The 16,169-nt window shown below is 37.2% G+C and overlaps 1 protein-coding gene and 1 non-coding gene across 3 annotated transcripts; one reads left to right on the forward strand and one right to left on the reverse strand.

The window, feature by feature from the left end:
• Window positions 1–201: 201 nt before the first annotated feature.
• mars1 (methionyl-tRNA synthetase 1) lies at window positions 202–15,816 on the forward strand. 2 transcript variants are annotated; one of them, XM_028002784.1, is made up of 22 exons: window positions 202–460; window positions 1,651–1,741; window positions 2,320–2,398; window positions 2,482–2,613; window positions 3,758–3,833; window positions 3,937–4,112; window positions 4,581–4,690; window positions 4,859–4,975; window positions 5,056–5,259; window positions 7,005–7,206; window positions 8,105–8,179; window positions 8,390–8,560; window positions 8,876–8,971; window positions 9,678–9,795; window positions 9,986–10,199; window positions 12,098–12,229; window positions 12,355–12,459; window positions 13,418–13,613; window positions 14,144–14,215; window positions 14,487–14,513; window positions 14,766–14,885; window positions 15,243–15,816. In XM_028002784.1, the coding sequence occupies exons 1-22, from the start codon at window positions 358–360 to the stop codon at window positions 15,390–15,392; spliced, it is 2,766 nt and encodes a 921-aa protein (XP_027858585.1). In that variant the 5' UTR covers window positions 202–357; the 3' UTR covers window positions 15,393–15,816. The 2 variants fall into 2 exon arrangements, with proteins under 2 accessions (XP_027858585.1, XP_027858586.1); XM_028002785.1 differs by lacking the exon at window positions 14,487–14,513 and having other exon boundaries at window positions 358–460.
• On the reverse strand, window positions 2,984–3,055 carry trnad-guc (transfer RNA aspartic acid (anticodon GUC)). Its single transcript has one exon. It is a non-coding gene; the product is annotated as a tRNA-Asp (tRNA).
• Window positions 15,817–16,169: the final 353 nt, after the last annotated feature.

Consider the following 16,169-nt stretch of genomic DNA (forward strand, 5'->3'; position numbering starts at 1 on the left):
CACGGCATCGTCCGGCATTCCGTGTACATGCATGAAAAGTCTTACCACCCGGCGGTGCTAACCTTAAAACACAGAACAAGTCAACCTAATAACGTGACAGCCATATTTACAAAAAGGATTATGGGAGATGTAGTCCTTTGACAGAACTAAATCAACTTCTGTAAAAGGCACAAAGACGGCCTCAAAACTACATTTTCACCATTTTTGGCAAATCTAATAGCGCTTGCATCAGCGTGGACAGCATACGCCGGCAAAGTTAGTTCCAGAGTCACCTGTCTTCTTCTTTCAGAGAGAAATAAAAAGAAAAACAATAATCCAGTGTACAGTTTAGTAGCAAGAGGAACTGCCACCGGCCTGATGGAGTTGTTTGTTAGTGAAGGCAACCCGCATTGTCTGAAGGTGTTAGCTGCACTGGAAGTAACAGGAGTTCAGTGCGGCGTTCAGTTCCTCAACCACGAAGGTAAAGCATAGTTAGGATATTTCGTTTTTGTTTATGTGACTATATGTAAGTAATATACTCTACATTTTGTCAAAAATGTGCTTCAAGTGCGACTGAGTGCTGAAACGGACAGCTGTGACTGTGTAAGGAGAACCGAGCTAGCAGCGTAACTAGCCCCCATTAGGTGCTCAGTGTATGTCAGTGTCAGAATGAATGAATGGAGTGAACAGGTCGTGTATTTGTGAAGCAACTAGAAAACTCTCACATCCCAGATGTTTTTGTTTTGTTGTAGTATTCATATTCACGAAGAGTCAAGTTCCCTTTTTGTGTCATTCATAATAGCAGTTAAGTTGTAGCTAAACAGATTCTGAGTTTAAAACAGTAACATGTTGATTTTGATTTGTTTATTGTAACCTGTGGAACTTTTCTCTACAGATTTGTCTCCATATACTTGCTTGTTGTGGTGGAAAAGAATATATAATTGATATAAACAAGATGAATGTGTATTTATTAATTATTTTTTATTCTAACAGTCTGTCTTTTAATCATGGCTGAAATCAAATAACTATATAAAAAGTGAACATTTGTATATGTGATATTTAAAAGAAGGCTTTAATTGGATGTTGCAGAGCTAGAGCTGTTGAGGTTCTTTTTGGGTGACAAAGATGGAATGAAGATGAAGATAAAGTCAGAGAGCTCAGACTGAGATGGTTTGGACAAATTCACAGGGAAGACAATGATTGAATCGGTAGTAGAAGCCACATGGGACGTAGCTAAGAGGAAGACATGAAATTTGTTGGTGTGAGGGTTAATGATTCAGTTGAGAGGACAATAAAGAGACGGAGAATTCTCTGTAGCAACCCCTAAGGGAAAAGCTGATAAAATAACTACATATTTGATGTAGCTAAATGTGTAAAATTAGAAGAAAAAGATTTCAAAGGAAAACTTTAAAATAAAGAAAAATATTGATGTATCAATAATTTAAATACACTTCTTGCACATCTATATTTAGCAGATATGATTTGAATTACTTGTCATACATATGATCTTACCAGTTTGTCTAATCAATGCTTAGAAATTTTGGTAAAACTTTCTTTACAGTACTGCTTTGAACAGATAGATCCCCTGAGCCACCATTTCCCCTGTACTGTTAAAAAAATTGCCTGTGACATTTTTAAACACATTTTTGATTTTCTCTTTCTTATTTTCAGGGAAGGTGGTGCCTTTCCTCCCCCGTCCAGCTGTGCCTACTCTTTTTCTACCCAGTGGGCAGCACCTTTTTAGCTCCAATACTATTTGCAGGTGAACTAAATTATGCAAATATTTGAGGTCATTTATCTTTGGAAGAACTTTTTAAATTGAATATTTTGAAGTACACAGTAGGAACTCCTTTGGGTTATGGGTAAATTTTGCAGATTCATTTGAAACCAGAAATGTTATACAATGTATTTTATTTTCTGGCTGTCTGATGTTTAATCAGACTGAACCTGTTCACCTTTCTCCTGACACAGCTGGTGTAACAGAGTCGGGTTTCTAGGCTGCTTATGTTGCTGACCTTTTCAGCTCTATCCATAAGTCAGTAGGACTAGGTTGTAATTTTATGGACATTTGAAAACATTGACTAAAAACCACTTTCTAAATTTTAGAAAGTAGTTAAGATAAATTTAGCCTTTATCTTCTGAATCATTTTCTGAAGATTTTGCTTCAATACTGGCTTCATAATGTTTGTTACTTATGATGCCACCAAGTTTTTTTAAGAGGTCCAATACCTACTGCAGCTATCCCCACCTCTTCTTGTCTAGATGAATTTTATTTTTATGCAATGTGTGCTCTCGGTTGTAATTTTGTTGCTGAATGAGCTCCATGTGTTTGACACACAGGTACCTGTTTGAGTTAAATGGACCAGAATCTAGTGATCAGTGCAATCAGTGGCTTGAGTGGGAAGCCACAATTCTCCAGGTAAATTAATTCTGTTTTTCAGATTCATATTAATGAATCTCAGCATGAAGGTAAAGAAATAATGCTTTACTTTAATTTCACAGCCTGCACTGCTACGGGCTCTTCACTTGGCAGTGCTTCAGGGAAAAGGGTCAGAGGTTCCCAAAGTTCTCCAGGGTCCCCTAAATGTCTTGGACCAAAGCTTGGCCAAGGGCAGCATGGCATATTTAACTGGGGTACAGTATCAATGCCTACTCCCTCTAAAAAAACAAACAAAAAACCAGAAAATCGCAGGTTAAATAATGGAAAGCTTCACCTAAGAGACTCAAAATAACTCTTCAGGAAATGATTCCTGCCTGTTGCCATCAGTCATTGTAACCTTATATTTTTTTACCTGCTCTTCCTTTCTACTTCTCTTGTTCCTTTTTTCCCATTGTAAATTAGTCTGTTAAATCTTTTTAATGCATCTCCAGACATATTTAAAAACATTTTACATGCTCCTGTCATCTATGATGGGATGGAAGACTGTAGGATTCCTTTATTTAATCAGGTAAACCCCGTTGAGATCTAGATTTCATTTTCAAGAGGGACCTGAAACAAACTTCACTCCCCGTCAGGGAATCGAACCCCGGTCTCCCGCGTGACAGGCGGGGATACTCACCACTGTACTAACGAGGATATATACCTGAATATGCTCTTATAGAGGTTCAGTATTAGAACTGAATTGTTGAGATTACATTACATAATAATTCATTAACAATTAAATAGAAGTTTTTTAATGAAAAATTGTTGTGTGTCTTCTAAATTATGCTGCATTCAAGTTGTTTTTGAAGCCCGAGGTGGAAATTATGTCACTTATGAGTAGGAAACATTCTTTGCAAGTTGGAAAATTGAGTTAGTTCTAACTCCCCTTAGCTTCCTCTAGGGGCAACACCACTGTTAAATATGTGAATGTTTACCTACTTTTTTCAGTTTACTTACCTAAAATAAACAAGCTAGATTACATTTTTGGAACTGCTTTGATTTTGCCCATCAGAGCAAATCTTGTTCCGCACATTTTGCCTGAACAGCATGAAGAGCAGTTTGCTCTACAAAGCCTGAAAGGCATAGATTTATTTTGTGAACTTTTTTATTTTTTTACCAAACAATAGGACGTTATTCTTTTGAACATATATGCATATCATTTATTTTTCAGATAGATTTTGATGCTATATATGGTCATAAGAATTGTTTGATCAATAATACAAATTATTTGTAGAGAAACTTATAATTGTAAAAAATTTCTTCCCCTATATTTAGCTTCTCTGTATCAAAATATTCTGAAATATTGTGTTTTCGTATTTGAAATAATGTTAATAGTATTGCTTTTCTTTGTTTCAGGAAGCTGTTTCAGTTGCTGATGTTGTTTTATGGGGTGCCCTGCATCCTGTTTTATCCGTCTCTTCTCTAGAATTGAGTAAGTTCAGTTTGTTTAATTTTAGTACGGTAGTTGCAAAATTTCCACTTCCTTTCCCAAATCTAATTTCCTCTCTTTCCATTTCTCTGTCTCTCCCTTTCAGGTGATCATAAATTAGCAAAGGCTTGGTTTGACCGTGTTGCTGCGGTGCGTGGCTGTCAGTCTGCAGCTCAGAAAGTGCTGCAGGGAAAAGGCCTGGAGGCCATGAAGAGCTACATGCAGAAGCAGCCTGCACCTCAGAGCAGAGACACACAGCCATGCAACAGCAGCCCTGCTGAGGTATCTGCTACATCATCACTTTGACTTTTACAAACTTGAGGTGTTCTTACTGAAAAGCATAGATTTGTAGGAACCTTAGAGCTAACAGTAACTGCACATGTGAGTATGCCTCAAGTTAAATTTAAATGTGAGGCTACAAGGATTTCTTTTACTTTCCCTTTCAAGCCATAAATGTACCATAAAAATAAAACGACTCTTGTGCATTTACTTGTGGTCTTATGCTTGCGGCTTGTAGCATTTCTACCTATGTGGATAAAAATTGTATTAATAAAATAGCTGCGCAGATTGATTTCAGCCTCATCTCAAGTGAAACAGACTTATTCTCTTAAACTGCAACAATGAAATAATAATAGCTCTTTATGTTCTTTATACTTAACAAGAGCACTAACATCTCAGTTTGAAGAAAATGGACTAACCTTAAAGCCTAATGGTGAGTGTAATTTTCTTTTTTTACTGTTTTGGGCTCAGAATGATGAAGGGGAGCGTACCGTTTCAGAAGAGGAGATGGAAGCAGCAGCTCTCACCTGGAGCAAGGATTTAAACGCCTGCTCCTATCCAGCTGAAAAGCAACATCCAGTGTAAGTGATGTAAGCTCAAATATGCTGTTCTGTTTTTTGCTTGTGGCATTGTTTCAAGCTACCTCATTCCTCATGGGAGAGGATGATATAATGTTATCTTGCAATGATCTCGAAGAGCTGGAAAAGCAACTATCCAGAAACAACTTGTTTTTAAATGTCCCTACACAGTATGCCACAAGAGGGCAACCGGAATGTCCTCATCACTAGCGCCTTGCCATATGTCAACAATGTCCCCCACCTGGGTAACATCATTGGCTGTGTCCTTAGTGCGGATGTTTTCTCCAGGTAAGAATTTAAATACCTATTTTTTTTTCAAGTTTTACATTCTCTGTTGCACCACTAAGTGTTACTTCATTTTTCCCCAGATACGGCCAGCTGCGAGGGTGGAATGTGTTGTTTGTCTGTGGCACAGATGAGTACGGCACGGCTACTGAGAACAAGGCCAGAGAGGAAGGCCTGACACCGCAGCAGATCTGTGACAAGTACCATGCTGTTCACTCCAGTATCTACAAATGGTTCCAGATTGACTTTGACTTCTTTGGGAGAACCACCACTGAGAAGCAGACGGAGTAAGTTTTCTTTAGGTGTGCTCTTTAAGACCCTTGAAGAGGAAAAAATGCTGTATTTCAGAAAAGTATGAAAGTTTATTCATGTGAAAAACATTTATTAACATGAAACTCATTAAAACCACATTTTAGTACTCTAATCCTAAAACTGGATGATTGTGATGTGAAGTGGAAGAATCAGCATACTTCCACTTATAATATTACATAATGTCCAATAGGATTACTAAAATATTGTACATGCTGGTACAAAAATTTATCCTTTCTACTCAAAACTTGCTATTTCCTTGTTCTTTTGGATTTCAGAACATAGAAAAACTCTGTTTGTCTCTGTTACCTGCTTTTAATTATTTATTTTAAGCTGGAATTTAAAACCTGATGTAATTCAAGGAAGTTGTAAAAAGTTTGAAAATTAGGAGAAGTTAATGGAAAAAATACATGAAGTCTATTGTTTCACATGATTACACCAAAGGCAACATTAATGTGGGATGTTTTCCATACATTTCACATGTCAATAGACTTGATAATTGACAGTTGATAGTTGTGAGAAAATCCTCTACATATAGAAACTGACATTTTTTGAATTCCTTAAAAAAATATCTAGCAGTATAAAAATAGGCTGTTTTAGCAATATCCATATCAAATAGCTGCTCCCCTTTTTCTTATTTTTAAAAAACCTTTTGTTTTGGGTTACAAATTGTAATTTTTACTCATTTTTGTTGCCAGTCTTGTATTTTTTACACAGTTTCATCAAAGTTCTCCAAAGAAGAATGTCTTGTTCAGGAATCACAGATTCACCTTTGTGGAAATTTCCCATAGGCACCAAAAATCCATGAGTTTTACATGAATGTCATGTGTAGTCCTTGGGTTTCACATGTGTTTTCACATGTGTTTTCACATATCTCTCATGTGATTTTTAATGTGAAATTTCTTATATTCTTTGTATTCACATGGCCCCTACATGTGATTTTGCACATGGAAAATACATGTTTATTTCCATACATTAGCTGCCATTTTAGCTTTTGAAATAATGAGTTGTTACTGAGATATTTTAGGAGAAATTTATTAGGATATTTGTCAGTCTTCATTTAAGAAATTATGATTTTGTTTTATTGTTTTTGTACACACATGTTTCACAAAGATAATCTTTTATAGGAAATTGCATCCATATGAGGCACTTTTCTCTAAAGAATCTTAGACCTAAATCCAAGTGCTTGTACACCAAAAATGATAGCGATCGAACTTCTTGTTTTGAGGCCTTTGCTTTGATATAGAGCAGCTTAAAAAGATATCAAACATCAAGCTCCAGCGTGATGTTTTTTAAGAAATAAAAACAGCCCCTTAGATTAAAGACTTTTGACTTGATTCATGAGAAGTGCTGGAGGCTTAACTCTTAGATTCTAGGTTTACCAGCCCAAAACCAAACCATTGCTTTTTTCTTTGTCACTTTAATTTTTAAGTTATTCCCTCCTGTCAATAATTTGACCTCTCCTTTCTTGATGTCCTACTATATAAATGGCTGTATTTATTTTTTTATAGACTTTGTACATTTACATTTTAATATGCATTTTAATATATTAAAATAAGCTTTGCTAAAATACTGTAAGTTTCAATATGCTAAATATTGAAACTGGTGTGACAAGGGCTCATCCTGACATTAGCCAGTTGTCGCATACTTAATCCACGCTTTACGTTTTCAAAGAAATCATTTTTCAAGAAATCATCCAACTGGCCCTTTTCCTCTGTCTCAGGATCGCTCAGGATATATTCTGGCGACTCCACAAGAATGGATTTCTTGTTGAAGACACGGTGGAACAGCTTCGCTGTGAAAACTGTCAGCGCTTCCTGGCTGACCGCTTTGTAGAGGGAATGTGTCCCTACTGCAGCTATCCAGAGGCTCGCGGTGATCAGTGTGACAAGTGTGGGCGCCTCATCAACGCCGTGGAGCTCAGGGTGAGTGGCTGTGGAAGGTTCAGTCCAGTATAACTTTTCCTTGATCTACTTTTAAGAAAACACATTTTTAATAAAACATAAAAAGAAACAACATTTCTTTACATTCACACCCATAACAATAATATATATTTTATGCCAGCTACCTTGTGGCTCTTCTCTTAATCATTAAAACCTAGATAGTTTCATAAATTCTGTCTGCATTAAAAGTGAAAATAACCAGAAAAAAAACACACCCATTTTAAATGATAGAAAGGTTTCTGACTATCTTTATAAACATTCAGTGTTGTTACAGAAAAGAGGATCGCAATAGTGATGTTAGAAATTAAGCATATGCATCGTCATAGGCACCGACAGTCAGCATTATGAAAAGTACATGAAATTCCAGTTAAGTACATATTGTGAAATATGTTTATTGAAATCCTATTTGTTTGATTTTGTTTATTTTTGAATAAATTATGTTCATTTTATTTGTGCTCTGTTGGTAATACTAAAAACCTGTAGTTACAAGAAATTAGAACTAACAACAGAATCTTCTTTGTGCTGAAACTCAAATTTCTCCTTTTTCAATTATTAGAATATACTGAAATAACATAAAAAATATTTTAGTTTTACTGTAAAAGTTGTCATCTGCAATATTCACATACAGCCAATGTCAACTTTTTATTTTAATATATTTATAATAAGACAATATTTTTTGTCTTCTGTGGAAAATCAGTATATTTATTTTTTTCATTATGAGATGGAATTATGTTATATGTTGTGCTATTTGTTATTGGAGGCTTGTTTGTGCTCTGGATCTTCTCCAGTAGGATACATAATAAATTTGGAAAACTCAATAAGAAATCTTAAATGCATAAATTATAATATTTATTGATTTTTTTTTTTTTACTGCTTCCAGGAACCTCAGTGCAAAGTCTGCAGGCAGACTCCAGAAATCCGCTCCTCCAAACATCTGTTCTTGGACCTGCCAAAGGTAAAGTTTTACCATTGCTTTGCAATGCTCCTTCTTGTTTGTTTTTGTAGCTGTACTGCACTTTTAGGTGTGATGAATCAAGACAACTAATCCAGTTTTATGTGTTTAAAAACATTTCATAAGTTGAGTATTTCAGGGGAAATATTCTAAACCTTTACCTTAAAGTTAACATGGTTGTTTATGAATTCACTTTTCTTTTTTTTAATGCAGCTAGAAACTCAGTTGGAGAATTGGCTAGAGAGATCAACCAGCTCTGGAGACTGGACAGCAAACGCCAAACAGATCACTCGCTCTTGGCTCAGAGATGGACTCAAGCCTCGCTGCATCACCAGGGACCTGCAGTGGGGAACACCAGTACCTCACCCAGACTTTAAAGAGAAGGTTTGCTCTGATTACTTGCAGAGAAATACAGAAAGAGAAACTCTACTTTTCTTGGCTTTTGCACACTGAGCATTTTTTTTATTGTATTCATGTTTGGTTTACACTTTCTTAAATCCTTTGCTTGATTTGCATACTTGAGATGTGTTTTGAGCATATATTTTTCAAATTTAGAAAACCAAAACCTTCAATTTATGTTTGGGTAATTTACCTTAAACTTCAGATTGTTTTGAATCTTACCTTGTATAATGACTAAAGGATTTAACATTTTATCCACAGTTAATTTCTTTACTGAAACATGACTTTGTTCCTCTGTAGGTGTTCTACGTTTGGTTCGATGCTCCTATTGGTTATCTGTCTATTACTGCCAACTACACCAACGAATGGGAAAAGTGGTGGAAAAATCCTCATCAGGTATCAGACACTGTTGAGCCATACAAAGGACTAACACATAAGCTTGACACAGATTTTTGTCCTCATTTTCATCCAGAGTGGGTCTAATTGTAATTCTCATTTCCCCATGTGGAATTTTTTTTTGTACCCTTCAGTTGAACAGCGTGTTATTTATCACCCCATTTAAAACTTAAAGTGAAGCAGATATTGAAATCCCAACCATATTAGTGCACACATGACTGTAAAAGCAGTGAGCTGCGGCAGACAACCTTCTCCTGAAATAAGTGTTAACATTAACAATCTATACCAGCTTTTCTTTCTGTCTTTCTTGCGAAGCTGTGCTCTGCTTCATGTTAAAACAGAACCATTTGACATTTTGTGATCAGACCCCAGTTTGATATTGTAAGCTCAGGACTCGCATAGCTTCCCCATATATACCAACAAGTATCTAACTTGAAGAAAGTGACAAGTCTCAAACATGTTAATGTACAAGTAGATTGAACTGACCCAAACTGTAACATGCTCTGTCTCTGTTAAGCCTCATTCATTCATCTCATCCCTCTTCATGTAAAGCCCTGGGATTGAGGCTTTCTTATGAGAGTGTGATGCCCTGTAAGTGCAGGGGGGAGGTGGAGGGTTGAGCAGATAAGTCCTCTTTGAACTGGATGATCTCACGATGATCTAATATGATGTCATCCTTAAGACGCAGTGTTATCTCTGCCACCAGGTGGAGCTGTACAACTTCATGGCGAAGGACAATGTGCCGTTCCACAGTGTGGTGTTTCCCTGCTCCCTACTGGGAGCCCAGGACAACTACACTCTGGTCAGCCATCTAATTGCTACTGGTAAGCTCCTACTACCACTGATCAGCTTGATCACTTTATTATTTATTTATGTAATGAGATTTATGCGAGTATGTAACTGACTTCGTTGTAGATTCTTGAATAGTTGTTAAACTTAGAATTGTTGTTACAGAATTGATTGCTAAGCTATTGCTGATCATTATCCCTGATGTGTGGGTTCTTGACTCCTCAGAATATCTGAACTACGAGGACACAAAGTTCTCAAAGAGCCGTGGTGTCGGTGTGTTTGGTGACATGGCGAAGGACACTGGCATCCCTTCGGACGTATGGCGGTTCTACCTCCTGTATGTGCGTCCAGAAGGACAAGATTCAGCTTTTTCTTGGGCTGACATGGCCCTAAAGAACAACTCTGAGCTGCTCAACAATTTGGGGAACTTCATCAACAGGTAACGGCGACAGAGCTTAGCTACGATCTCTGTTCTCTTATGAACTTTAGCATTCACCTGAAAGGGAATAACCTCTTTAGAGCTTCAAAATTCAAGTATTTTCAGAAATCCTACTGTGTATATGCATCGCTTTTAGGTCACTCATAGTTATGAGTTATTTTATGTGATATTTTATGTGAAAAGAAAGTAGTGCTTAACCAAAGTGGAAAGAAATAGACATGTTTTCAAATAAAAAAAAAGTGTGACTAGAATATGTATTCAGCCCCCCATATGTATTATACCCCATTTACCCCATCCAGTTCAAACAGTTGCTTTCAAAAGTTACCTAATTAATAAGTGGAGTCCACCTGTGTGTCGTTTTATTTCATTACACCCTGAACACACCATCCCTCCTAAAAAACACCGGGTGGTGGCAGCATCATGCTGTGGGGATGAAGGACAAAACTGAAAAGCTCAAAAACACCCAAAGATTTCAGCCAGAGTTGCATAGAAACATGCCTTTCTCCTGTCATCGGCCAAGGGTACATCTTGGACCGGTCGCCAAGGCAACGCACACGACAGACAACCATGCCTACAGGCAATTTTTGAGAGACCAATTAACCTAACGGTCTTGTTTTTGTACTGTTGGAGAAATAACCCACACACAGGGAGAACATTCAAACTCCATACAGAAAAACTCCAGGCTGACGTTTAAAATCCATGAGCTATTTTTGCTGCATCCAGAAGTGCTACCAACTACACCACCTACAATTCAAATAATTTAAATTTAAGGTTTTGGTTGTAGTGTGTCAAAATGGGGAGAATTTTGATGTACATGAGTGTTTTTGTATAGCAGTTGTTTTATTCTGCTTTACTTCAATAGTTTTCAATCATTGCTGAGAGAAAAACTGGGGCAATGCATCTCAAGTTGCTCACTCTTCCTACAAGGGTTTCACTTAAAGTAAATATGCAGCAACACTGTCATCAAGTCCAATTAACAACTTGTGTTGTACTCTTTGGGAAAAAAGTCAGTTACATCACTAACTATTACAAGACGCTCACCCTAGTTTTCTCAATTTATTTGGGATGGCGTAATTTAGCCCTAATTACCTCGTCTAAAATGTTTTTTAAAAGATCAGTGTTAAATCCCACTTCAAAGATATTTCTCAGCAGCTTCTTTCCAGAGTACCTTGATCTTCAAAATTGGTCTCGGGCAGCAACATTGATGTCTAATTGGCTGCAAAATATCTTGCAGATTGCATCCTGCCTCAGGTGGAAAGAGTTCTGCTAATTCAGAAAAGAAATTCTGACCTACCTCAGATCCAGTCTCTGAGTCACATCATTAGTGAAAATGCATCCATCTTATACAGTTAACTTTCAGTCAAGGCTGCACTCTGATTGGTGTTTATTAAAAGCATTTAGGGTACAGTCTGGGAAATAATTAGACAAGCAAATATACAATTTATTCAACAGTTTATACATTTAAAAAATAATAGCTGAAGGATCGACAATTTAACTAAACAAACGATAAAATTAATTTTACCACAGTTAAGTGAATCTGTAAGCGGCTTTTTTCTTTGGTCTAAAATGCCAGATTAGAGATGTAAAATATTGAACACGGTGTTGCATCAGACAAAAAATAAAAAATCTACACATGAAACTTAAGAAGAATTACTTGCTTCAGATGCGACTGCATTCAGGCAGTACGCTGCATAACTGTACGGCAAGGCGGTGTGGTAGATAAGACAGCAAAATGTATAATTTATACAAGATTAGCAAGTCAAGTAGCATGTCCTTTGCTGGTTTCATCCTCAATTCATTTTTTCCCCCCCTCGATGATTTTCTGTTCGTTTCCAACTCAGTTTCTTTTTCTGCCCAGGTCTTAATCTGTTCTGTCTGAATCTTGCTCTCTCTTCCAGAGGAGGGATGTTTGTGACCAAGTTTTTTGGAGGATGCGTGCCTGCGATGGAGCTACAGCAGGAAGACAAGAAGCTCCTGGCTGTGGTGGGCTGGGAGCTGCAGCAGTACATCCAGCTTATGGACAAAGTCAAGTAAGATGTTCAGTTTTACAGAATTCAGTAGTTTAATTGATCGGTTGGGGAGTACAGTTAGATGATGTACATGTTTGAGCGGAATGCTAATAAGGGTATTTACTCTGTTCGAAATGTTTCACCAGGATCCGCGATGCCTTGAAGCACATCTTGAACATTTCTCGCCATGGTAACCAATACATTCAAGTCAATGAGCCCTGGAAGAAAATAAAGGGAGGAGAGTCAGAAAGGTGAGAAGTTTTACACAAGAACATGCAGTGGCTGTGAAAAATCTACACACCCCTGGTAAAACGAGCATTTCGAGGCTTTACGAAGCAAGATAAACGCATAGAATTGCCTAACTTTTTCTACCTTGCATTAGTTGGAGTTGATTTAGGGGTTTGCCTGGACAGCTGAAAAAAAAAATCTTAGTTTATGTTTTCTAGAAGACTCTTGAATGTTTTGACTGTTATTAGTTCATGGTTTCATTATCCTTGACAAAACACCCAGTTCAAGGAAACGTGACTGTTGCTGCCTGAAGCACTCAGTCATAACGCCCTCTTACTGTTGTTTCTTTGGCAAATCTAAAGTTTAGCATTGTGGCCCAAAACGTCCGGTTTAGACCAAATTCTGGGACATTTTTGCTCAACCTACTTGCTCTAGTTGACAGAAAAACCTTCTATAGTTTGGATACAGATTATTATATTGTACAACATAACTATTATATGTTGCAGTTTCTTTATTGTTGCTGTCGGCCTCTTGGCAGCCCCCATGGACCCTTTCCCATCTCGTTTTAATTTTGGAAATGCATTCGTTTTTGTCGCTGTGATGACCACCAGTTAGTGTTATTAGGATGAGACTGTTTTTAATTCTTCAGTTGACAAGCTCAAGTATTACTCTATAAATATCAGAATAACAAGGTGTGTAAATGTGAAGGCTTACATACATTAAGCTTTATCAAATAACCAATATTAAGTATTTTAATTTGCTTTATTTCTCTAATAGTATTTTTTATTTTAAGAACAATTGTTGCATTTCAGTTTTAAATACAAGCAAGTAATTTTTTTCACTTTTAATATATATATTTTTTACAATTTGCATGAAATTGTGTTATTTTTATCCAGAGTCAGAATCTCTCACCGCGTCTATGCCTGTGTTCACATTTCCGACATGTCTGATTAGGTGATGTGAGTTGTTTGTTCTTTTCAGGCAGCGCGCCGGCACCGTGACGGGCGTTTCTGTGAATATCGCCTGCTTGCTGTCGGTGATGCTCCTGCCTTACATGCCAGCGGTCAGCCAGACCATCAGGGATCAGCTCAACGCTCCTCAGACTTGCATCAATACCATGTTGCAAGGCCCCGGCACCTTCGTGTGCGCCCTGAGAGCGGGCCACCGCATCGGCACCGTGAGTGTGACCTTGACGAAAGAGAAAACACGAGTGGCACCTGCGCAGACACACGAATCCGCAGCACTGTTGAAGCAGGGTGATACAATGAGAACGCAACAGTCTGTCACGATTTCAGAACTGTTGAAAGCAATGCGGTTTCGTGAACACACACAATCACACACACACACCTTCCAGCAAACAAGTTTCTCTCAGGCCATTTGACCATCTGGGTCTAATTGTGGTGTCTTGTCTGTTCAGACTGTCATAATTGGTGACTTTGGCCTTTATGTAAAGGATAGGAAACGTCACTGAAGACCATGCAAAGCTTATGTAGACACTCCTTTACTCTAGTGCAGTGTTTCATGAAGTGTGACCAAAACTTTGAAAAATCTCTCAGAAAATTATTTACCATCTTGCATAATCCACTTTATTCAAAGATGAGCTATATGAGCCTTGGGCTGAATCGACTTTTTAAAAATTCCTGCATATCTACTCGTTTTAATTTTTGTCTCTCACTGCCTCGGTTCCCCAACCCGTTTCATTCCCAGGTCAGTCCATTATTCCAGAAACTGGAGGCGGATCAGATCGAGGCTTTGAAGAAGAGGTTTGGTGGACAGCAGGTAATTTGATGTTTATGATGCGTAATGGTCTGAGAGTGAGCTCAAGTCTGGTCATGTATTGATGTAGATTCATCATCATTTATGAAAAGTGAAATAAGAATGTATTATGTGTAGCCGTTCACAGACTGTCATCTGTTTGAATTTACTCTTAATTGGAGTGCCTGGTTTTTTTTAAGAGCAAGATAGAGAGAAAATGTATTTTAAATGCATAAATTATCAATGGTGCATTCATCATATAGATAAAAATAATCCCTCTAATCCTTGCCTCTAGCCTGAAGACGAACCATCTAATAAGAAGGTATTGAGTGGCGTTTGTTTTTGAGTGGGTCCACAATCTGCTGCTTGTCAGTGTAGATTAATGAATTCCATCACTAACTCTAGCAGCTAATGTCTTGAAATGGATCCTTTTTACTCATCTTGGTTTGATTTGTCGTTTTCTAGTTTTATAACTTACAGAATCTCACCAACGCTTTGAGTTTTTAGTCAAAGAAATCAGTAGAAACGATCACTGCAACACCTGCTACAGGTGTTTATTTGTTTACACCTTCAGATTACTGCTAGCACTCAGCCCGCTGCAGTTCCTGCTCCTCCCGTTGTTGCCGAGGTGAAGGTGGTCGACGGATCGGATCCCGAAAAAGCCAAGCAGCTGGCGGAAGCTGTAGCCGAACAGGTTAGATCGCTAGCATGCAGCGAAATATTACCAATTCATCAAATTCAAATAGTATCAATAATCTGTCGTTGGAATAAGATTGAAAGTGCTTTCAGTTTTTTACAGGTATTCTTTATTTTGTTTTTCTATCTTGATTATAAAACTTGATTTCTAAAAAAAAAAAAAAGCTTAAACTCAACACAGCGACATTTGATTGTATTTCCAGCTAAAATCATGTTTTGTAGATTTTAGGTTTTTTTCATAGTTATAAAAATTAAATTTGATTTCCATTTTTTCATTTAAAAATGAATTCTCATGTTGGGTCATTATTTTAGAATAAAATCTAAAATTATCTTTTTTTAATTTTTTTTATTACAGGGCGACAAGGTTCGAGCGCTTAAATCCCAGAAAGCAGAAAAGGCTATAATCACAGCAGAGGTTTCCAAACTTTTAGACCTTAAGAAACAACTGGCTCTTGCTGAAGGGAAGAGCCCTGAGCCTGCACCTCAGAAGGGTAAGAAAAAGTGAGAAAGGAAAATGAAGAAAGGAAAGCCAAATTAAGGTTAGAGGAAGGGGAAGGCAAGAGTGGAGAATGGGAACAAGATGTACATGGAGAGATGAGGGTATTAGCTTAAGGCAAAGCCGTGACAGGATCTAAGACAATGTGGTGTTGGCACCGAGGACTAATGAAATGCTGGATTGGCCGACGGGGAAATGAAAACACACAAAGAGACAGTCAAATGAATACAGATACAGAAAGGAAGGATTTCTCCAAATCCCTACACCAAAAGAAACTGATTTTATACCCTCCCTGTGTTAAAGTCAGCATATGATATTAGCATTTGGAAGGTGCGTTTGTACGTCTTAAGATGGTTTTTATATCCTTTGGATTTTTTTCTTTGCTACAAATATCTATTGGGATCTATAAAATAAACAGATTAAGAAAAAAAGATGTACTTTCTTTTTGCCTTGGTTTGTGCTTTATCTATTAAAAAAAAAATGTTGCGCAAAAGAAAACAATTCAAGATCTAAAGTATGTTTAAATTTTTATTGCAAATTTTTAAATACAGTAAAGAAAAAACAATTTTGATGCCATGAGTGATAAAATCCATGCATATTTATGAATAGCTTTTTTTTTTTTTACTACAATGAGAAATAAACGGTATGTTGGAATATACAGTATAAGCCATACGGTACAATTATATTTACGCGTATATTACAGTTATATAAAAATAGTCATCAGGGTAGAAGATCTAACAATTCTGCCACAGATTCCCATAATAGAAAAGGTCAGCATGAAAAGTA

Source organism: Xiphophorus couchianus, chromosome 20 (assembly GCF_001444195.1).
Source record: "Xiphophorus couchianus chromosome 20, X_couchianus-1.0, whole genome shotgun sequence".
Classification (NCBI taxonomy): Eukaryota; Metazoa; Chordata; class Actinopteri; order Cyprinodontiformes; family Poeciliidae; genus Xiphophorus; species Xiphophorus couchianus.

Excerpts from the sequence above, each read along its gene's own strand:
- mars1 (XM_028002784.1), top strand. The coding sequence starts at position 358 with ATGGAGTTGTTTGTTAGTGAAGGCAACCCGCATTGTCTGAAGGTGTTA. Across the intron at positions 5,260-7,004 it reads ACCACTGAGAAGCAGACGGA|GATCGCTCAGGATATATTCT; the intron begins GTAAGTTTTCTT and ends CCTCTGTCTCAG. Across the intron at positions 12,230-12,354 it reads CAGCTTATGGACAAAGTCAA|GATCCGCGATGCCTTGAAGC; the intron begins GTAAGATGTTCA and ends ATGTTTCACCAG.